General features: G+C 36.1%; 1 protein-coding gene across 2 annotated transcripts; it reads right to left on the reverse strand.

The window, feature by feature from the left end:
* Positions 1-13,496: 13,496 nt before the first annotated feature.
* On the reverse strand, positions 13,497-21,323 carry LOC110461650. Of its 2 annotated transcripts, none has more exons than XM_021515211.1 (5): positions 21,042-21,323; positions 19,977-20,073; positions 19,173-19,320; positions 16,146-16,295; positions 13,497-15,980 (listed from the first exon to the last, which is right to left on the reverse strand). In XM_021515211.1, exons 1-5 carry the CDS (start codon positions 21,225-21,227, stop codon positions 15,779-15,781), a joined length of 783 nt encoding a protein of 260 aa, XP_021370886.1. In that variant the 5' UTR covers positions 21,228-21,323; the 3' UTR covers positions 13,497-15,778. The 2 variants fall into 2 exon arrangements, with proteins under 2 accessions (XP_021370886.1, XP_021370885.1); XM_021515210.1 differs by having other exon boundaries at positions 20,991-21,323.
* Positions 21,324-23,811: the final 2,488 nt, after the last annotated feature.

Raw genomic sequence — 23,811 nt, forward strand, 5'->3', positions numbered from 1 at the left:
TATAAACTACTTCCAGTCTTACGCGACGATTTATTTTATGTGCTGTATTCTGTCGTAGGTCTAAGTTACCACCCAACAGACGATCGTAACATCGTCTAAATATCTTAATATCTCAATGACTTAGATCGGCAATCAAACTGCCTCCGATAACAACTGGCTAAATTGGACGCCTATAAGCATACGTATGCTGTGATGGGACATTTTCTGATACACGGTTGCTTTCCACATAAAATAATCTTTTAAAGATATCAAACTTTCCATTTTAACATTTTCAATTTAAATTCTAGATGTTTGTTCCTTCTTTTAATCCGTTCCCTTTTTTTCTGCTGAAATAAAACCACATTTGAAATAAATTTCACTGACGTACTCCAGAAGAGTTATCAGTTAGCATCAGATTTGAAATAAAAGTCTGTTCAATTTGACCTGATAATCGGTTTACAGAAGTCACGCATACTATTTTGTAAGTGATCATAATTATGAGAAGTTAATATAAAATTTGCAAATTTGCGAATAGTCTTAAATTGAACATAAATGAAGCATTTCGATTTATTAGAACGTTAAGTATGGCTTCCTATGATTTTCGAGAAAGGTAATTTAACGAAAAAGTAACAGCCATGCATACATGTTATCTCCATCCGTGATTCATCCTATTTCAAACAGGAAGTCATATTTCTTGAATGATTGTCCAATATTGCATTTAAGGACAAAGCTCAAGGTTTTCATTAGTATTCAGCATCTTTACAACTATAGATTGTTAAAAAGTTTCAGCATAAGTGAAAACACAATGCTCACCTAATGTACATTTAAAGATTTATTTTGGCGAGGGGATATCGGACATTGAAGTTATGGTCTGTCTGTGGATCAACGGTCGAGGTCATTCTTCTTTGTCTCGATTATGAGTCCATAAACGTATATGCTTTTATTCTTGCCTTTAGTATAAAACATCAATAATCTAATCTTGTCATTTAATCTATAAACATTACCGTTATCAGACGTGCCATAGTCTATAAACTTGAATTTATTTAATTTTGTCTTTTTATAAACATTAATGTTAATCTTGTTTTTTAGTCCATGAACATCATTGTCATTAGAAGTGTTCAATAGTCCATAAACATCATTGTCATTAGAAGTGTTCAATAGTCCATAAACATCATTGTCATAAGAACTGTTCAATAGTCCATAAACATCATTGTCATTAGAAGTGTTCAATAGTCCATAAACATCATTGTCATTAGAACTGTTCAATAGTCCATAAACATCATTGTCATTAGAAGTGTTCATTGGTAAAATTTTATTGTAATAAGTCGTGGTTATTAACCTCATTTTAAACGTTTTGAAAAACCTAAGTCTATATGCAATACTTTCATCAATCGTGTCCGTTAGTGTGTGTAATTTGTTGTGTTCTTTGTCCATAAACAGTATTGACATTATTCCTGCTTATAAAATCTGTGTCAGTAGTGTCCAATAGTATATAAATATTGAAAGACTACATCGAGAGAATAGATATCCGATAACTTACTACAGTACAATATGGTCAATTTTACAGGAGATACGTTGCTGAGTATTTAAGGTAGTAATTATAATAGCGTTATAACAAATAAGGTCTCGTTCTGTACATAAATTATTCAAAAAAACAAATATACACCACAGCATCACCACAGAAAGACAATAACTCAAAGACAAACCAGGAGCTGTAGGAACCCTTATTAGAAGGAAGAACATCATGGAACTCCACAATTTCCCGAGACGTGCCCCTGAGTTTTCAGTCTGGAACCCCTCATGAAAAAGAGTGTAGGTACAACTGCTCTAAGACACCACGATGGCGTCTTTAAAGATGGTACACACTGAATTGTCAGTTGAAAACTACTATTTATTATAATTTTGAACCAATGTTAAGCCTTCTTATGTTTTAGATTTGTTTGTCAATATTTGATTTTGCTCACTTATATAAATAACCTGTCTCCTCCTCTTTCAACGATACATTTAGATATTCAGTGAGATAGCAGATGAATTATTTACCATACGTGTGAATTTAAAACATTTTCGACCTAATTCAAATTTGTATATGCAGCCTAAATAATATAACTATCATCTACAGATGTACATGTCACCAGGCAGATATATTTACTTCCACTTTACAGATTTACCCAAATTCCACTTGACATACATTTACCTGTCTTCTACTTGACATAGATTTACCGAACTTCCATTCGACAAAGATTTACGCATCTTCCACTTGACATAGATTTACCCGTCTTAAACTTGACATAGATTTACCCGTTGTCCACTTGACATAGAATACCCGTTTCCCACTTGACACAAATGTACCCGCTTTCCACTTGACAAAGATGTACTCGTCTTCCACTTGACCTACATTTACCCGTCTTAAACTTGCCATAGATTTACCCGTCGTCCATTTCACATCTTTTTACCCGTCTTCCATTTGACATAAATTTAGCCGTTTCCCTTCTTGACATAGATTTACCCATCTTAAAATTGACATATATTTACCCGTCTTAAACTTGACATATATTTACCCGTCTTAAACTTGACATATACTTACCCGTAATCACACTCGCAAAGCTTGATTTGCGTGCGAATTATTTTGCATAGTTATACTTGTCATTTCTGTGGAATAGCCAGGCTTGGAATGTATACACAACAATACGTTTGTGGCGACACCTAGAAGAAGTTCTAACTGTTAACACTGGTGAAATTAAATGTACACGTCATCTCTTAGGTGGATTTAGATGGGCACGTCATCACTTTGATAGGGTGAGATGGGCACGTCATCACTTTGATATGGTTAGATGGGCACGTCATCACTTTGATAGGGTGAGATGGGCACGTCATCACTTTGATAGGGTGAGAGGGGCACGTCATCACTTTGATGGGGTTAGATGGGCACGTCATCACTTTGATATGGTGAGAGGGACACGTCATAACTTTGATAGGGTTAGATGGGCACGTCATCACTTTGATAAGGTGAGAGGGACACGTCATCACTTTGATAGGGTTAGATGGGCACGTCATCACTTTGATAGGGTTCGATGCAATCACCATCACTGTGGTTTGATTATTACTTTCATATGTATCTGGCATCAGTATAGATGCTGGAGCTAGTATGTGTCATTACTTTGGTAGCTTTTTTGAACTTCTCAGGCTAGGATGAGAGATGAAAGCGTTATCACTATGACATGGTTATCAAGGTTAAGACTTACCTGTTATAATTTTGATGGAATTAGATGTAAACGTCATCACTTGGTGGAGTTAGATTCAAACGTCATCACTTGGTGGAGTTAGATGTAAACGTCATCACTTGGTGGAGTTAGATTCAAACGTCATCACATCGGTGGAATTCCCAAGCTTCAACCTGACATGTCATCATTGCAAAAGAAAAAACACCGTCATCGCCTTTGTATATATTGTTATCCGACTAGAGTCCAAAGTTTGTTGTATAGGTATGAGTACTAACGGAGGGTCCATCCAATGTTCTGAAGTTCTTCCAATGTCTTCAAATTCCTGTCACAAATAAAAATAAAATAAACAAACAAAACACTTAACTACTAGGTTCTTCATACTTCGTATTACTAACGAATTACATAATGAAACTAAACACATACATTAATTTATTTGATTAATCATTATCAAATCATTAAGTCTGTGAGTTATTTGAGAATCGGTACTGAAAAATAAAGTTAGGCACAAGAACACCTACTTAGTCTCTAAAGATTAGAAGATTGAAAGCGAAGTGTATAAATAGCTTATCTAACATGTTCATTGCACATGAAACTTCCACATTAGACAGCTAAACATAAAGATCCTGCGTAATTCACTATTGATACATATCAAATGAAAATGAAAAGGTATCGCTAAATCGAGTTTTGAGTCCTACATAGGTCTTCAACGCATAGTTAGTTTGACCCAAGTCTTACTCTGAATCTTTCACCTAAGAAAGTTGACAGTTTGGACAATAATGTGACAACAACAACAAAGAAGCAGATATCGTCTCAAACATACCTTTTTACAATTTTGATAAGAATTTCGACTGCATACATCACATATATCGTGTACATCTAACATAATATTACGACAATTACTAAGAAATGTGGAAATGTGGAGTCAGCACAATAAAGTTAAACGTGAAGGTATTTTAATACTGTTTTCCCTCAAATATCATTGAAGCTTGTTAACTACGACATTTACGCACATTCTCTTCAGATTCTGTATGTTAGGTTTTACATAATCTAATCAACATATAAACGTTAAAAGTATTGTTGTTAGCTATCGAAAATACTTCACTATTTATTTGGTTGCTCAGACAGAACCTTCTAGTGCAAACATAGCTAATGATATCAGCAGTCACTTTTATTAAAAAGTGTAAAGTCGACCGTTCTTAATCATTTTTAACTCTTAGATTAATTGATGTTTAGAAACATCGATAACTGTATTTCTATAATGTAATGAGGTTTAATTCTGAACAAGCTACCAACTACTGTAAAATGAGGTTTAAGGCAGGTCAATCCTATTTGAGATCAAATAGCGTATCATCTTTAATTTAGCTTCAGAATTACCATCATACATGCACATCCCAAATTTGACTAACATCTATCTATGTATATAGACTTTTAATGTCATGAAAACAATATGTGACAGACGGCAGGAAAAATAAACAAACACAGCATTCGCCCGGGGCATAAATCACTTTGTGTTTCACGTGATTGTTTTCTGTGGAGTCGAAATACCATAATGTGATGACCGGACATACTGCAGATACAGCAGATGAGAACAAATAAATGATGCTTTGTATCCCAAGCTAGTATGTGCTCTCAGTCATATCCATGTTGACAGTACACCAACCATCATAATTTGGGGCAGAATAAGGAAATGTCAGCAACCTTATAAAAAAAATACATCAATCTACCCAGTACCATTGAGCAAAGCCTCGGTATGTAATCCAGCTTTCGAAGAATTTCCTTGATCTGTAAAAGAATTTATAAATATATGTATAAATGTTTATAAAAAAATCTATTCTAAATATTTTAGTGTACTAGTTGTTATGGTAACTAAAACTTGGACTATTTCACCGGGACTTATCGACTAGTTACATACAAAGACTTATCTACTAGTTACATACAAAGACTTATCTACTAGTTACCTACACAGACTTATCTACTAGTTACCTACAAACACTTATCTACTAGTTACATACAAAGACTTATCTACTAGTTACATACAAAGATACACATACGTTTATATATATAGGAGATCTAAATAGGAAAAATAGCACATGTCATCTGTATGATTTCCTGAATTGGTGTAAGATAGTGCTGGCGGAGATACCGCACACATTATGGCTAGGGAGCCACACCCTCCATCGTTATTTGTTTACCGCTTTAAAGAACCAATTCACGTTGAACATTCCTGCCATTTAAACTTAGTAGTTAACACAAGTAAGATAGCATCTCAAATGAAGGCAACAACCATTGAGCATCCCTACACATGTAGATCTAGTTATAATTATCACAAATCAAGGTCACCGTTTGGCATCCCTACACATGTAGATCTAGTTATAATTATCACAAATCAAGGTCACCGTTTGGCATCCCTACACATGTAGATCTAGATATTCCTTCTACTGATTCAGCTGAAATGAAATAGATGCTACCTAGCACATCGCACACAGAGGTTCAGTTTTATATTGAAAGCAGCTGTTACATTATATAATTCAATGGAATAGACATGTATACCAATGCAATGTAGGATGTATCATACTTTAATTAATATCATAATGACTATATGTGTTACGGTATATAATGTTAAAGAGGACCTTAGCCGATATAATTATGTATACCAATATAAACCGTTACCAGCTCTTGCCACGTGGAGGCCTCCTCTCTTAAGAATGAAGGGGCCTTTTTTTTCTTAAATATTGCTTAAGTTGTCGTTAACCTAATCAGACTTTGAACATCCTGGTTGGAATTTGTGCACGCGCGATTTCCCTAATTATGTAAATGGATTGACTTGCTAGGTCTATGCGATTTAATGGTAGGCTTTGACTGGGGTTTCTTTTACGTATATGTATACGTGTTACCTATGAAGCTCACTTCGGCTCACGCAAGAGCGTTCTTTATACCTCAACTGCTCTCTGCAATATATACTTACAACATTACCAAAAAGGACAGCTTCCTACAAGATACAAGAATCTTTATTTAGTGTCGAATATGGTTAACAAGACCATAATCTCTTAAGGAGGTAAAACACAAGATAAGAACATGACATACAAGAACTAAAATAACAGAAAACCTGGAACCATAAAACACTGTTCTATATAAAAACATGCGACACTAAATAATAGTTACTGAACGAAGACAAGCACCTGCACACTATGTATATAAGCACTACGAAAATTAAACTACAATCATACATGCACCCTAAACAGTAAAAGTAGCATGCAGACGACATAATGAACATTAGCACTAAAAGCTGAAGCGGCTTAAACTATTGCCATACAAGCTTACTATAACTAGACAGTAATACATAAACTTACATCGATCAAACATAAAATATTTACTAAGCTTAAGCGATTGAACATAAATACATAAATGCGTAACAACAGGCAAGTGAACATCACTGACAATCAGGACACTACCTTAAACACTTAGCACACCTGTAGGTGAGGCCATCCCACATCTGGAGCTGTCTACGAAACTCCCCAAAGTTTTCGACCTGTCGTAGGTCATAAGGTAGGCAGTTCCAAATGCGGGCAGTCTCATACCGGAAAGATTTCTGTCCATACCTGCTTGTTTTCCCCATTGGGACCTCAACTGTATTCTCTTGTCTAAAATTATAAAAAGAACTCTTCTTGATAATGAGTTCCTGTACGTATTCAGAAGACATACGTTTGACAATCTTATAGACCTCGTATGGTAAAAGTTCCATCTGTTCTGTATGTAAAAAATAAGAGTTTGTAGATAAAAGAAGTATCTTGATTTCAACAGTATAATCCTTTAAAACAAATTGCAAGGTTCTCTCTTGAACTTTTTCTAATTTGTTAGTTGCAGTCTGACTACAAACAAATTTAAATACCAAATAAGAGGGCAGTAGTCAAAATTTGATAAAATGAATGGCTTGTAAATTAACATCTTCACCGTTCTCGGTGAAAGTCCAATCCTTTTTAAAACTCCCAGCTGCCTGGATGCTTAATAAGATTGTCAATGTCAACTCCAAGCAATTTCACTGACTTGTCACAAGTAATGTCAGTGCTAGCAACATTAAAATGATTAACACTGGTTATTAATGTTCCCCAAAGCCTATGGATGTGACTTGTTCAGTGTTAGCCTTCATGCCATTTTCATAAAAACAGTCAATTAAAGCAGAGGCTTCCCTTCGTGCACTTGTCATGTATGTAGCTTAGTGTGTTATCATCTGGAGAATTTTAGATAGAAGAATCTTTTACATTTTGGAAGATATCATTTATAAAAATATTGAAAATCATAGGGCCCAGTATTGAGACCTGGGGGACCCCTTTTAGCAATGGTACTCACATAGGACCCAAGTCTGACCATCTGACTCCTATTCTCCAGGTTGCTCCGCATGAGGCGTACAGTCTCATCAGTACCACCATAGGTGAATAGCTTCCCTAGGAATTGGTCATGGGGGAGGCAGTCGAAGGCCTTGGCTATGTCCATCAGAATGGCCCCAACATAATTTATATTATCCAAGGCCCTCTTCCAAACCTCCAAAATGCAAATAATGGCAGTCTGGTACCCGAAGCCGGACCAAGAAAAAGAGTTAAAGATATTGTTGAAAAATTCTGAAAGCTGATCATGCGACAACAAACAATGATGAGATATACCACAGCGCCAACATACAATGATGAAATATACCACAGCGCCAATGATGAAATATACCACAGCGCCAACATACAATAATGAGATATACCACAGCGCCAACATACAATGATGAAATATACCACAACGCCAACATACAATGATGAAATATACCACAGCGCCAAAATACAATGATGAAATATACCATAGCGTCAACAACCGGGAAAATATTGGATCTCAAAATTTGTGGTACGCTGCAGGTAGACTTAAGTGTTTCCAGCGCTACATGTGGTGCCCGTTACGTTATTGCTCATCAAATCCACTTAAGTAATAGGGAAAACACTGATTTTTACAGGTAGATTATAGAAGGGGACTTATCTAGACTTTCTATCGGAGATATTCTGATCATTAGCGAATTTCGTTCCGGTTTGATACAAAAGAAAGTTTTCGCAAAGTCGAAATAGTAATAAGACTAGTTTGGGAGTACCTTTCTTACGGGTACTTTTTTATAAGCTTCGTATTGTTTTCACTTTTTACAATACAATGAAACACGTGAAGCGATGACTTAAACCTAATAATCTTCCACTTCAAAACACGGTGTTATTTACAAGTATAGAACGATTCAAAACACAAAGGTCTTATACAAAGAAGGTCGAAGTATACCGCTGTTAACTGAACAAAACCTTTAAAATAAAAATGAAAGTGTCAGATACACAAAAGACAAATGGTCATCGTTGCTTAGTTATTTCGAACTGAAATCGACTCCACACAATATATCTTTAGACAAACAGCGTGCATGTCACACTTTAAACAATTGAGCGACAGATACAATGCGACACCTAACATGTGGCTGTACAGTACCAGATCCAATTTCGTGCAAGAAAGATCACGTTCTAGGTCTGACATTTACATAGACAACCATACAAAAGGTAATACATACGTGTTTAAACCAAGTCCACCAAAACGCTTGTATCTTTCACACGATCACATTGTTTTGAATTCGAATATTTGTCATCATCCAGACGTTTGTTCCCGTTCATTAACACGGTATGCTCTTCATTGTTTGAGGTATATTTGTTCTCCGTCAGAAGTTAATGGTGTTCAATAAATGTCGACCATTCATTATCCCTGGCTAAGGAGGAATACGATATGTGTTAAAGTGACCTCTGACATTGCCTCATTGTTTTGGACGCGCTGGAATGATTGTCAGACATATCAAGATAATCATTGCTCGAGACAAGCGTGATCGCAGCAATGTTTCTTTGTTTTCCTATTCATTGTAACTACCGACGAAGTTTTCATAAGATTGTCCACCTTAAGCATTAGCTAGATATTGTGGACAGATATGATAAGTGTTAGAAGTGTAGAGAAATGCTTCGTGTTTATGTACAGTAACAATTATGTGCAGGGGTCAATATGTTGTGTGTATGTATATATCAAGCCCATATTGTATATAGATAAATGTATAAAGTGTGTATATATAGTAAATATAGTGTAGCGATAAATGTATAAAGTGTATATACAGTACATACTGTGTAGAGAGAAATGTATAAAGTGTGTATATATCAAGCCCATATTGTATATAGATAAATGTATAAAGTGTGTATATATAGTAAATATAGTGTATAGATAAATGTATAAAGTGTGAATATATAATAAATATAGCGTAGCGATAAATGTATAAAGTGTGTATATATAGTGCATACTGTGTATAGATATATGTATAAAGTGTATACAGTACATACTGTTTAGAGAGAAATGTATAGTGTATATACAGTACATATTGTGTATAGATAATTGTATAAAGTGTGTATATAAAGTAAATATAGTGTAGAAATAAATGTGTATTTTGTGTATATACAGTAAATAAAGTGTGAAGTGGGGTGTATATACAATTCCTACTGTGTATAGATAAATCTATGGTGTATATACAGTACTTATTGTGTAGATATAAATGTGAAAAGTGTGTATATGCAGTACATTCTGTGTATAGATAAAAGTGTAGAGCATATATACATTAATGTATGCAATACATACTGTATAGAAATAAATATGTAAAGTGTAGATACAGTACATATTGTGTATAAATAAATGTGTAAAGTGTACATACATTAATGTATACAATACATACTGTGTAGAATAAATATGTAAAGTGTATATACAGTACATATTGTGTATAGATAAATGTGTAAAGTGTATAAACAGAACATACCGTGTAGAGATAAATGTGTAAAGTGTGTATATACAGTACATATTGTGCATAGATAAATGTGCAAAGTGTATATACAGTAAATACCGTGTAGAGATAAATGTGTAAAGTGTATATACAGTACATATTGTGCATAGATAAATGTGTAAAGTGTATATACAGTACATACCGTGTAGAGATAGATGTGCAAAGTGTATATATACAGTACATACCGTGTAGAGATAAATGTGTAAAGTGTATATACAGTACATACAGTGTAGAGATAAATGTGTAAAGTGTATATACAGTACATATTGTGCATAGATAAATGTGTAAAGTGTATATACAGTACATAGTGTGTAGAGATAAATGTGTAAAGGGTATATACAGTACATACAGTGTAGATATAAATGTGTAAAGTGTATATACTGTACATACCGTGTAGAGATAGATGTGCAAACTGTATATATACAGTACATACCGTGTAGAGATAAATGTGTAAAGTGTACATACATTAATCTATACAATACATACTGTGTAGAATAAATATGTAAAGTGTATATACAGTACATCCCGTGTAGAGATAAATGTGTAAAGTGTATATACAGTACATATTGTGCATAGATACATGTGTAAAGTATATATACAGTACATACTGTGTAGAGATAAATGTGTAAAGTGTACATACATTAATGTATACAATACATACTGTGTAGAAATTAATATGTTAAGTGTATATACAGTACATATTGTGCATAGATAAATGTGTAAAGTGTATATACAGTAAATATTGTGTATAGATACATGTGTAAAGTGTATATACAGTACATACCGTGTCGAGATAAATGTGTAAAGTGTATATACAGAACATACCGTGTAGAGATAAATGTGTAAGGTGTATATACAGTACATACCGTGTAGAGATAAATCTATAAAGGGTGTATATACAGTACATACTGTGTAGAGATAAATGTGTAAAGTGTATATACAGAACATACCGTGTAGAGATAAATGTGTAAAGTATATATACAGTACATATTGTGCATAGATACATGTGTAAAGTGTATATACAGTACATACTGTGTAGAGATAAATGTGTAAAGTGTATATACAGTACATACCGTGTGGAGATAAATGTGTAAAGTGTATATACAGAACATACCGTGTAGAGATAAATGTGTAAAGTGTGTATATACAGTACATATTGTGCAGAGATAAATGTGTAAAGTGTATATACAGTACATATTGTGTAGAGATAAATGTGTAAAGTGTACATACATTAATGTATACAATACATACTGTGTAGAAACAAATATGTTAAGTGTATATACAGTAAATATTGTGTATAGATACATGTGTAAAGTGTATATACAGTACATACTGCGTAGAGATAAATGTATACAGTGTGTATATACAGTACATACTGTGTAGTGATAAATGTATAAAGTGTGTATATACAGTACATACTGTGTAGAGATAAATGTATAAAGTGTGTATATACAGTACATACCGTGTGGAGATAAATGTGTAAAGTGTATATACAGTACATACCGTGTAGAGATAAATGTGTAAAGTGTACATACATTAATGTATACAATACATACTGTGTAGAGATAAATCGATAAAGTGTGTGTATACAGTACATACTGTGTAGAGATAAATCTATAAAGTGGGTATATACAGTACATACTGTGTAGAGATAAATCTATAAAGTGTGTGTATACAGTACATACCGTGTAGAGATAAATCTATAAAGTGTGTATATACAGTACATACAGTGTAGAGATAAATCTATAAAGTGTGTATAAACAGTACATATTGTGTAGAGATAAATGTATAAAGTGTGTATATACAGTACATATTGTGTAGAGATAAATCTATAAAGTGTGTATATACAGTACATACTGTGTAGAGATAAATCTATAAAGTGTGTGTATACAGTACATACTGTGTAGAGATAAATCGATAAAGTGTGTGTATACAGTACATACCGAGTAGAGATAAATCTATAAAGTGTGTATATTCAGTACATACTGTGTAGAGATAAATCTATAAAGTGTGTATATACAGTACATACAGTGTAGAGATAAATCTATAAAGTGTGTATATACAGTACATATTACGTAGAGATAAATGTATAAAGTGTGTGTATACAGTACATACTGTGTAGAGATAAATGTATAAAGTGTGTATATATACAGTAGAGATAAATGTGTAAAGTGTGTGATTTATCGAGGGATGCAGCGTCACTGTTGATTGTATAGTACATTGTACGTGCATGCATTTTATATAAAACATTATTTAACCCTTTAACTTATGAATCCATGTAAAAAGGAATTACAAAAGCTCCCTCTTGACAACGAATCTCTGCTTGCAGGGATTTGGGGATTGAATTTCAATTATAAAGGGTTTCCCATAAAATACAATGTCATCACACGACACGAATATATGTTTACATAATTTTATATTCAGAAATTCCAAAAGGAAAAGATGTTTAATATAAGACACATCGAAAAGTTTCCGGTCTAGAAATAAAAAAAAAATAAGAAAAACCCTATTAGGGATGCTGTCATCTCAAATAGCATTTTATGAGGGTAAAGGTCGGTGAAGGTTAACATGTCAGCAGTCAAATAGTTCTATCATAAACTGTCAGAGGAATATTATCAATTGTTTTTCTTATATAATATATTACTGTATTCCGTGGTTACACATCTCCGTGGACAAAAAAAGAAAACACATGAAATGTTATGAATTATGGTGTTGCACTTCCAAAAACTGTTCAAATTCCCCATGTCAAAAAGGCATACCTAAATATGAATAAGATTTTAATGCAATGTATACTGTTTACTCTATATATATACTACGATCCCTAATAATTACACGTGGCCATATCGTCTGTGTCCAATCCCTGAGTAATCAACGGTACATACAGTGAGTAAGAAGACTGGGCAAGAAACTAGAAGGTGAGTTTGTATAGAACATATTTTCCCATTTTTTATGTTTACAACAAAACATCCCGAAAATAGGTAACATCATACACCTGTTACGTATGGCAGTGTTTGATATTTCAGATTTCTTGTGTAATAGTACGGAAGAGTGGCTATGCCAAATGAGTATTTAACTGTGATCCCACTTCCAATTATATCTTTATTTGACGACGCCGTTGTTCTGTATTGGTTATATCAAACTTATTCAAACATAAGTAATGGCCAAACTTTAAATATCATAACCTATTAAAATTGTATTTTTAAAGACCGTCTTTATCGATCCCCAGTTTTGACAGCATGAAAAAACAAAAAGATTCATATATTATCATAATGTATTATTGTTTATCTGGGATACCAGCATGAGTTTTGTTTTGTTTTGAATTCAATCCAAAAGCATTTCATTGCGTTAAACAACCAGATTATCATAATGTATTCGTTTAATTGATACGAGTACAATTCTTACCTAATTGTTTTATTTTCTTTATGCGGTTAGTATGTAATGGGAGGTAAACGCGTGCTAATTAGTCTTAACAGCACGAGACAGTCGCTGAGGAACAATGCACGGATTGATTTCCCGTAGATTTTCATGTTAGGTAAAAACTTCCTCATTTCTATATATCAACAGCTTTATTACATTAAATATGGTTTTCCCTCAATAGGATATTTTTACCGCAGTCATGTTTGCTTTTCCAACTTAAAAACTGACATTTACTTCTGGGGCTAGCTGTGAATAAACATGAGGGCTCTGTATCTTTGTTTTGTCTTGGGTTTCAATATAGACTCCAATGTAACGATTGCATGAACAAAATCGCATACATTTCATATTTGACAATGCTTATATATATAGCTTAAATATATGTATAAGTAAATATCAGGATTAAAACAGGTACATAACTGTGTTAGACATACAATGAAACAGTCGTGTATAGAGCTTCACTTATTAATAAATACGGTGGGACTAAGACACTAATACCGATATATCAGACAGGTCAATCAATTAAGCCTGGAGGCGATTACTGTACACGACTGGTAGTAAAATGTTAGCATCTTATCGACAGAAACAACTGATTTAATGTAAGTTCATGTTATTTTCATCGGTTACTTCATGATTCATTCATCCTTTGATTAAAATACGTAACAGCAGCCAAGAATCTGCAATAGAATGTAGAAACACATTGAAGAATATGGCACCATAGCTGATCCCATAGGTTTTTAATCATATACGTTGAAATATCTCGGTAAAAATAACACTTGGAGAAATAGGTTAGTTTCACCAGTACGAAAATTGTCTATTGTATTAACTATTATTCTCAAAACAAAACAAACATTCGTTTTACTCTGGAACTTCATTGCAAATTACCATAGTATGCATGACTTCAATGACAATCAACCGGTCGGAAACGTTGCCGAGACACAATGTTGCTGTACCCGTTTTCTCTTTTATTCGAAGTCAAGGAGCCTTTTAAACTAATGTGACTTGTGGAATTAAAGATGTTGGATATTTCGTAACAGGAAAATTATGCCACAAATGACGAAATCGATCCAGTTAGCGGTTATTGAAGGTTTTGTTTGGTACTAAATATGCACAAAAAGGAGTAACAAACGTCCAATGTGGGCCGCGTTTTGCACTACTTTTCTTCTGGGTTTTTTTTTTTCACCCTAACATTACACTTTCTATTAGTCTTGTGATTTGTGCTTTGTATAGATAACAACAAATGCTATACTCACTGTTTCTATGTCTAAATAGAATTACTGAAGAACAGTTATGAAGACAATCCGATAAAAAAAACCTTCTTCATGAACACGACGATCTCCTTAAACCTCAAGTCGACATAGCATTGCATTGACTAACCCACTACAGCAACGACTACATCATATGCGGCGTATTTCACTCTTTGAGTAAACATCAACATTATCACTTACCACATATCTTCATCAGACTAAACCCCCGTGTTAATTTCGATAGCAACGTGTCCAGCACAACAGCCATTGTATTTCGGCAACATCAACATTCGGAGATTTCTCCATGTATTAAGCAAAAAACAATATATGCGATTACAGTTCTTTTTTTTTTGAAGTTAATTAACACCAGTAATACGACCAACATACAAAATCAATATTTTATTTATCATACTGCCTTTTTGTGCAGTGTAAAGTCCTGTAAATAAAGTTTTGTTTTAAACTCTTACTCCTTGTAAACAAAAGCACATTTCTCTTGCTTTCATCCCCACACATCTTGAGCATATATCATATGCTAATGAGGCATATTCCATCAGCTTGAATGTTGCTGAGGATAATTTCTGTTTAAAACGGATGACGTTTCAAGCCGGCAAACTTCAGGCAAAATCAAGAATTGGCTTTCAGTTCTTCAGAAGGACTTAATTCGCCACTGTCACCTTGACTTTTCAAGCCTTACGCCAAAATGATATTGAAAATAGTCGAAGATGTGGCGTGACGACAGCCGGAGATATGACGACAGACGGAGATATGACGACAGACGGAAGAGACATGCCGTACAAGTCCATCAGATCAATGGCATTCTGTGTCAGTTGAGCTTATAACACAAAACCAGTTTCCATGCTTCTTTTCGTGTCGCAATCTGAAACTGAATAAACTGATAAATCTATCACAAATAGTTTTTTATCGCCACTACCAGTTCGAGCTACTCTGGGGACAGTGGAATAATCTCTGTGCGTTCAACATGATGTAGAGCCTTGTTACTTGTATACGACCGGAAATACCATCATGATAACATTAGCATCACCAACAACTCAGTATAAAGCGTGGTTGAGTTCCAGAGACATAAGTAGAGCTATTGGTAACATGACAACACAACCCGACAGTCCCTCGCCATTAATTTTCCACTGCGGTCCACAGTAGGTCCCAGGGGTGTTGGTGTAAATACTGCCAAGGACTTGGGGATTCAGTCTGTTCCACCAGAAATGAAGTAACGTGCTTGGCCAGAAGGAGTACCTGAAGATTCATCAACCAATGTAAAGCTGATTATTGTTTAAATAGAAACGAGTATCTACACACAAGATATTTTACACAAAAGCTAAAATGATTAATTACCAAAAACAAACAATAACAACAATCACAACAACAAAATACTAACAAAACATTTCTACAACAACCCACCTAGCTTTAATGGCGAGCCATCCGTGGGGATAGGCGGAAATAACACAAGACAAACATTGTACAACTGTGGTCCGGACCGGATGTTCCGGTTTCAGCTTTTTCGTGAGCAAGATCATCACAGCCACGTGGAACAATCCCCATGCAATTCCGCTGTAACACAAGTATTGAAAATAAATATATAATTGACAATGCGTATGGCGTAACTCTGTATTTAGCTGGGTACGGGAGTCAGTACGCGACATAATATCACAAGAGGTACCAATGTATACATTTTGGCTAATGCAGGTTAAAAAAAGTATGTTACATTTGCCTTGGACAGTGTGACGAATGGTGACCAAATGCCATATTTCGTAATATGGTGATTACAGCACGTAGAGCTCTGCCATTCCAAGATAGAGACATTCGCCTATAACATTTGGCAATGAAAGGTGACCAAGCAATTTGAACAGATACGCATAGGACAGAGTGAAGCAATGTGAGCAAAGGGGCATAACCTGTGGTGTAAGGAGAGAACTGAACGAGTTAGGAGGATCGGGATATAATGTGAGAACAGAGACTACTGATGAGAAGCGCCATTTGTAACATGGAAGAATTTAGGAAATTACCAAAGGAGAAACACCACCTATAATCCGTTGAGAAGTGCTACTTCTTACACTAAAATAATGATTAACGTGTTTATATGCCCACTTAGTACACCATTATTCGGCATTATACTGTTCAACGGTCTGTCATATCGTAAAAAGTGCATGTAGCATATTTTCATTGCATTTGAAAGGATATAAGATGGTTTCCAGTTGTTTCACGAGTATGGTAACATACCGATATTTTTAACGATTACCAAGGATATATCAATGAGGAGCACCTGTTACAGCATGTTGAGATATTGAAAGATGATTATCTACTTTAAACATCTACTTTTATGTACAAATATATGTATCTCTCACTTTGTATTAACATGTAAATCAGTTTCAGGGGAAAATGTCGAAATCGATAAATCGATAGAACTAGGGCAAAATATGAACAAAGGAAAACTATAAATTGACATGGAGATCCTAGAAAAAATAAACCTAAGGAGAAGAAGACCAGTGGTCACTTGTATAAAACATCTCAAAGTTAAGGAAAATCTCAAACAATGTATTGTCTATGGGAAATCTTAGACTTGAGGAAATCTCAAGAGTTGAGATGTTTTATACAAGTGGGCCCTGATGCTCAGAAGGGTACACGTTTTCTGCATTATCAACGACACCCGGCACGTTAATCTAAGTCTAACCAAAGCTAAGCATCTTCTGCCTCATATACACACAGATTGTTGACATAGGTCACCAAAGGAAACAAAACTCCGAAGCTTAAATGGGACTGAAATGATAGGATGCGACATCTGTGTCGTGAGTGAAGAACTTAAAAGCTTACCTGACGAGAAGAGCCATCTGTGGTCTCAGGGGAGAAATGAACAGGTTACCTGATGAGCAGTCCCGTCTGTGGTGTCGGGGGAGAAATGAACAGGTAACCTGATGAGCAGTCCCGTCTGTGGTGTCGGGGGAGAAATGAAAAGGTTAGCTGATGAGCAGTCCCGTCTGTGGTCTCAGGGTAGAAATGAAAAGGTTACCTGATGAGCAGTACCGTCTGTGGTCTCAGGGGAGAAATGAAAAGGTTACCTGATGAGCAGGCCCGTCTGTGGTCTCAGGGGAGAAATGAAAAGGTTACCTGATGAGAAGCGCCGTCTGTGGTGTCGGGGGAGAAATTAAAAGGTTACCTGATGAGCAGACCCGTCTGTGGTGTCGGGGGAGAAATGAAAAGGTTGCCTGATGAGCAGTCCCGTCTGTGGTGTCGGGTGAGAAATGAAAAGGTTACCTGATGAGCAGCCCCGTCTGTGGTGTCGGGGGAGAAATGAACAGGTTACCTGATGAGCAGTCCCGTCTGTGTTGTCGGGGGAGAAAGGAAAAGGTTACCTGATGAGCAGTCCCGTCGGTGGTGTCGGGGGAGAAATGAAAAGGTTAGCTGATGAGCAGTCCCGTCTGTGGTCTCAGGGGAGAAATGAAAAGGTTACCTGATGAGCAGACCCGTCTGTGGTGTCGGGGGAGAAATGAATTGGTTACCTGATGAGCAGTCCCGTCTGTGGAGTCGGGGGAGAAATGAAAAGGTTACCTGATGAGCAGACCCGTCTGTGGTCTCAGGGGAGAAATGAAAAGGTTACCTGATGAGAAGCGCCGTCTGTGGTGTCGGGGGAGAAATTAAAAGGTTACCTGATGAGAAGCGCCATCTATGGTGTCGGGGGAGAAATGAAAAGGTTACCTGACGAGCAGTCCCGTCTGTGGTGTCGGGGGAGACATGAAAAGGTTACCTGATGAGCAGTCCCGTCGGTGGTGTCGGGGGAGAAATGAAAAGGTTAACTGATGAGCAGTCCCGTCTGTGGTGTCGGGGAGGAAATGAAAAGGGTACCTGATGAGCAGTCCCGTCTGTGGTGTCGGGGGAGGGATGAATTGGTTACCTGATGAGCAGTCCCGTCTGTGGTGGCGGGGGAGAAATGAAAAGGTTACCGGATGAGCAGTCCCGTCTGTGGGGTCGGGGGAGAAATGAAAAGGTTACCTGACGAGCAGTCCCGTCTGTGGTGTCGGGGGAGGAATGAAAAGGTTACCTGATGAGCAGTCCCTTCTGTGGTGTCGGGGGAGAAATGAAAAGGTTGCCTGATGAGCAGTCCCGTCTGTGGTGTCGGGTGAGAAATGAAAAGGTTACCTGATGAGCAGACCCGTCTGTGGTGTCGGGGGAGAAATGAACAGGTTACCTGATGAGCAGTCCCGTCTGTGGTGTCGGGTGAGAAATGAAAAGGTTACCTGATGAGCAGCCCCGTCTGTGGTGTCGGGGGAGAAATGAACAGGTAACCTGATGAGCAGGCCCGTCTGTGGTGTCGGGGGAGAAATGAAAAGGTTGCCTGACGAGCAGTCCCGTCTGTGGTGTCGGGGGAGAAATGAACAGGTTACCTGATGAGCAGTCCCGTCTGTGGTGGCGGGGGAGAAATGAAAAGGTTACCTGATGAGAAGCGCCATCTGTGGTGTGAAATGAGACATGAGACAAGGCAGGAGATAACAGCGCCACCCTATCTCCTCTCCGGCGGCTCTGAGGAACCCCGTAATCGAGATGTGGTTTTGTGCAGGAATTGAAGCAGGCTGTGACTTAGCTTCAAAGAAAAAGAGGTTACCTTAGTTCAAACATGTCATACTGGATATTGTGCAACACTTTCTGCTCTAGATTTAGGGAGTTGAATTATGTGGCACGACTAATAATACGTATGATATTTCAATATTTCATAGACTATTACAAGTCCGTTTTACGAGATGATTTACGGTTTCGTTGACTGTATACGTTAGTGGTACAGTCTATTATGATAGTTATAACTGTTTGTACAATAATTATATAACAAGGAATAAGTTTTAAGCGTGTAGATAGTATATTAGCGTAGCCGTTGTTATTTTAGGCACGTTACATTATATTACACTATTCTATATTGTATTACTACCTATGGAACGCCAGGCCTGTCTTAAGAGATCATTAATAATTGTGATTAGGTATTTAAATGCGGTGGTTATGTCTTTATATGCAGTAGTTATATATCGTTACATTCGGTAGAATTTTACTTTCTATCCGGTGGATGTCTAAAAGCACCGCATATAAGGATATATCTACCGCATATAAAGACATACCCACCGAATATAAAGTAAAATCAACCGAATATACCGATATATCTACCGCATATAAAGACATACTCACCGCATTTAAATACCTAAGCACAGTTATAAATGATCTCTTAAGACAGGCCTGGCGTTCCATAACTACCTGTCCATCCGAGGCCGACCCCCAGGCCGACACATCCGTACACCAACAGATATGTCAAGGCCACGGCAGCCCCCGAGTACACAACACATGTAAATACCTGAAATAAAGTATCAATAATGCATAGGGTAATTTCTTATTAAATGAAGTTATTATTTCAGTATAGTGTTAGTTTCTTGGTTGGTAAATACATCATAATAACATCTTCTCAACCTGGGCCAGATTATGTTTATTTTTCAATGGTATTATACTGTTGATAACGTGCTACTGACCACTCAGGTATACAAGCTTACTTTTTGAGGGAAGTGGCGATGTTGTAAAAGTTGAAGTCGCAATCACTAGGCGATTTTGTTTATATATAAATCTATCATTGTAGACTATAACTTACAGAGACAAAATAAGATAGGTAACCTAAAAATATTGACTTACGGTTTCATACTTTTTTCTTATTTATATCGACAACCTAACACAATTAATTCTGTTATGTATTTTAATGTGTCTTCCTAAAAGTATTTTTTCCCAATCAAAGATCGCATGTCTGATGATTTTGTTTCTGCTAGTAAAATATTTTTGGAGACATGTTTAAATGATACTTGTTACGGAAACTTTCCATTATGGTATGATATGTATGTGTTGTATGTTTGAGACAAGAGGCCCAGGAGCCTGAACAGCTCACCTGCTCTTCTCTTATATTATCTGTGGCATGTTCAATATGATGCATGCATATCAAAACAGTGAAATAGATTTAGTAAACAAATATTTTGATAATTTCCCTTAATCCTAATATAGGTCACATATCCTATTTTGGTCATTATCGTATATTTGATTTCTACTAGCATACATGTAGCCAACCTTGCAAAAAGAATCATGACACTAGGTTTTATTGTTCTTAAGAAAAAGTCTTAAACATATGACGGATAGATGGACGACGGACGCTGCATCAAACATTAAATCAACACGTATCTTTTTACCAGGTGAGTTAGTAAGTGTCATTAATTACACAATAAACATACTCACCTCTTTGTTTAAAAAAATCAAAGACCGAGAAGCTTTAATGACACGACCTACCGCTTGAGTGCCTATTATCTGCCTCAGAAAGGCGCCGATATCATCCACAAAGGCGAGGGACAGGACACCTGGGAAGTACATCGCTTTGGCCAGGGTAGAAAACGACATGTCTCTAGCAAAGTACACCCACAGTGACGTCACAATGTCCACTACTGAAGCGAACAGCAGACACGTGTGGACAGCCATCTCTATTTAGCTGTCCTTGCGCGTATTGAAGGATACAACACTACAAACCGTGTACTATCGATTGATATCCAGGGCCACGTGAGAGGAACTGTAAAACCGTCGGCCTCAAAACGAGTGTGACAGTACATTAGTTAACTAGCTGTGGTTAGTGCGCTGTCTGTTGAGCTACGCAGAGACGTATATATACGTCTCTGAGCTACGGTATACCTGTTTATGTTACTTGTAAGCGCATACAAATGTACAAATTATAGTCATTTTAGAAATATTGTCATTTTATTCGTCTTTTTCACATGTTGCCCTAACTAAAATACAACAAACGAATTCCATTTGTTGAAAATGCATACATTACAATTATACGCAGTATATTAACACGTGCTAAAGGCAATGACTTAAACCGACTGTGAGCATCGTTTGGTAACACACACAAAAAGATGTTTGTTGTTGTTGTTAGCCAGCGTATATGTACGGACTTTTTATTAGATATGAATTATCCTGATTGTAAATAACTATATGTGATGAGGGACCTTTACGTTAATATAATTATTCGCAGTTAACAAGAACAAGGAAAAAATCCAAAACTAATGCAAGAACTGAGTAACACTAACACAGAGAGAGACATAATCCAGCGAGATATCTAACACAGAGAGACATAATCCAGCGAGATATCTAACACACATAGAGACATAATCCAGCGAGATATCTAACACACAGAGAGACATAATCCAGCGAGATCTCTAACACAGAGAGACAGATAATCCAGCGAGATATCTAACAGAGAGAGAGACACATAATCCAGCGAGATATCTAAAAGAGAGAGAGAGACATAATCCAGCGAGATCTCTAACACAGAGAGACAGATAATCCAGCGAGATATCTAACAGAGAGAGAGATACATAATCCAGCGAGATATCTAACACAGAGAGAGCCATAATCCAGCGAGATATCCAACACAGAGATAGACATAATCCAGCGAGATATCCAACACAGAGAGAAACATAATCCAGCGAGATATCTAACACAGAGAGACATAATCCAGCGAGATATCCAACGCAGAGAGAGACATAATCCAGCGAGATATCGAACACAGAGAGACACATAATCCAGCGAGATATCCATCACAGAGAGAAACATAATCCAGCGAGATATCTAACACAGAGAGACATAATCCAGCGAGATATCCAACAGAGGGAGAGACATAATCCAGCGAGATATCTAACCCAAAGCGAGACATAATCCAGCGAGATATCTAACACACAGAGAGACATAATACAGCGAGATATCTAACACAGAGAGACACATAATCCAGCGAGATATCCAACACAGAGAGAAACATAATCCAGCGAGATATCTAACACAGAGAGAGACATAATCCAGCGAGATATCCAGAACAGCATGTTAGTCTCACAGGTTGAGGAAAGGAAAGACAAACAATGTGAAATGTTAACTCGTCACGTTTGTGACGGAGTTTGGATCAACATTGACTTATTATTTTAAAATAGCTGCTTACTTATTTTCTTGCGATTCTTTTACGCCACAAGTTGGTTGACTCTGCTGCTATCCATTATTCCTTGCGATGGGCATACTTTTGTAACTAGAATAAATGCCCTAGTACATCATGATTCTCATGAAATGCCAGCTTGAGGACCCCCGTACCATTGCCAAAAGCACATAATATCATTAATGGCATTATCGATAGGACTATAACAGAATGTAATGTCTGATTCTAGTTCAAGATGAGATGACTTTTGAATAGATGTAGGCAATATTATAACTCTCATTTGTTAGTAATATTTATGATACAAGATATTTCTGCATTAAGTGTGTCCCTTATCAATTATTAAAAATTGGGTTTGAGAAACCCTATCCGTTCGCTTTATACCCGAGGTTTTCATGTTTGCCATTACGCCGCGATTGGGGTCGTACCTTTTCCTATTCTGTCTATCACTGTATTTCTATTTATCATAATTATAAGCTGTATTGTTGTCCTCGATTTGTCAGCAGAAATAGCTGCTACTGGTATGCGAAGAAAGGTTACACTACTGGTGTAACTGTTAGCTTCGTAAAGGTCGTTAATGATGTCCTTGTAACTTGTGCCTAATCCTAATGCTGTAATTTGGCAATAAAATATGTTGAATATGACAAGCCAAGTTGTTATTTATTCATGTTGCAATGTTGATTCAGTACTTAACCAAATTACATGCATATAAGATAACTTATAAACATATAACATATCTTATAAACATATAAAATACCTTAAAAACATATAAAATATCTTATTTAAAGTTTATGAGATATCTTATATCTTTTATAAGATACCTTATACAAGTGTATACTTTATAATATATCTTATTTATTATATAAGATATCTTATATAATATATAAGATATCTATATTATTTATCTATATAAGATATCATATAAGATAACTCATAAAAGATATAAGATATCTTATATAATATTTAAGATATCTTATAAAGAAAAGTGTATGTGATATCTTATAAAGAACGAGACTCTCGATCGCGAGACCGACCAAGAAGAAATGTTTGAAAATGACTGCTCCCGTTGTAAGGTCCCCTCCGTTTTCG

Source organism: Mizuhopecten yessoensis, unplaced genomic scaffold (genome assembly GCF_002113885.1).
Source record: "Mizuhopecten yessoensis strain PY_sf001 unplaced genomic scaffold, ASM211388v2 scaffold10647, whole genome shotgun sequence".
NCBI lineage: Eukaryota > Metazoa > Mollusca > Bivalvia > Pectinida > Pectinidae > Mizuhopecten > Mizuhopecten yessoensis.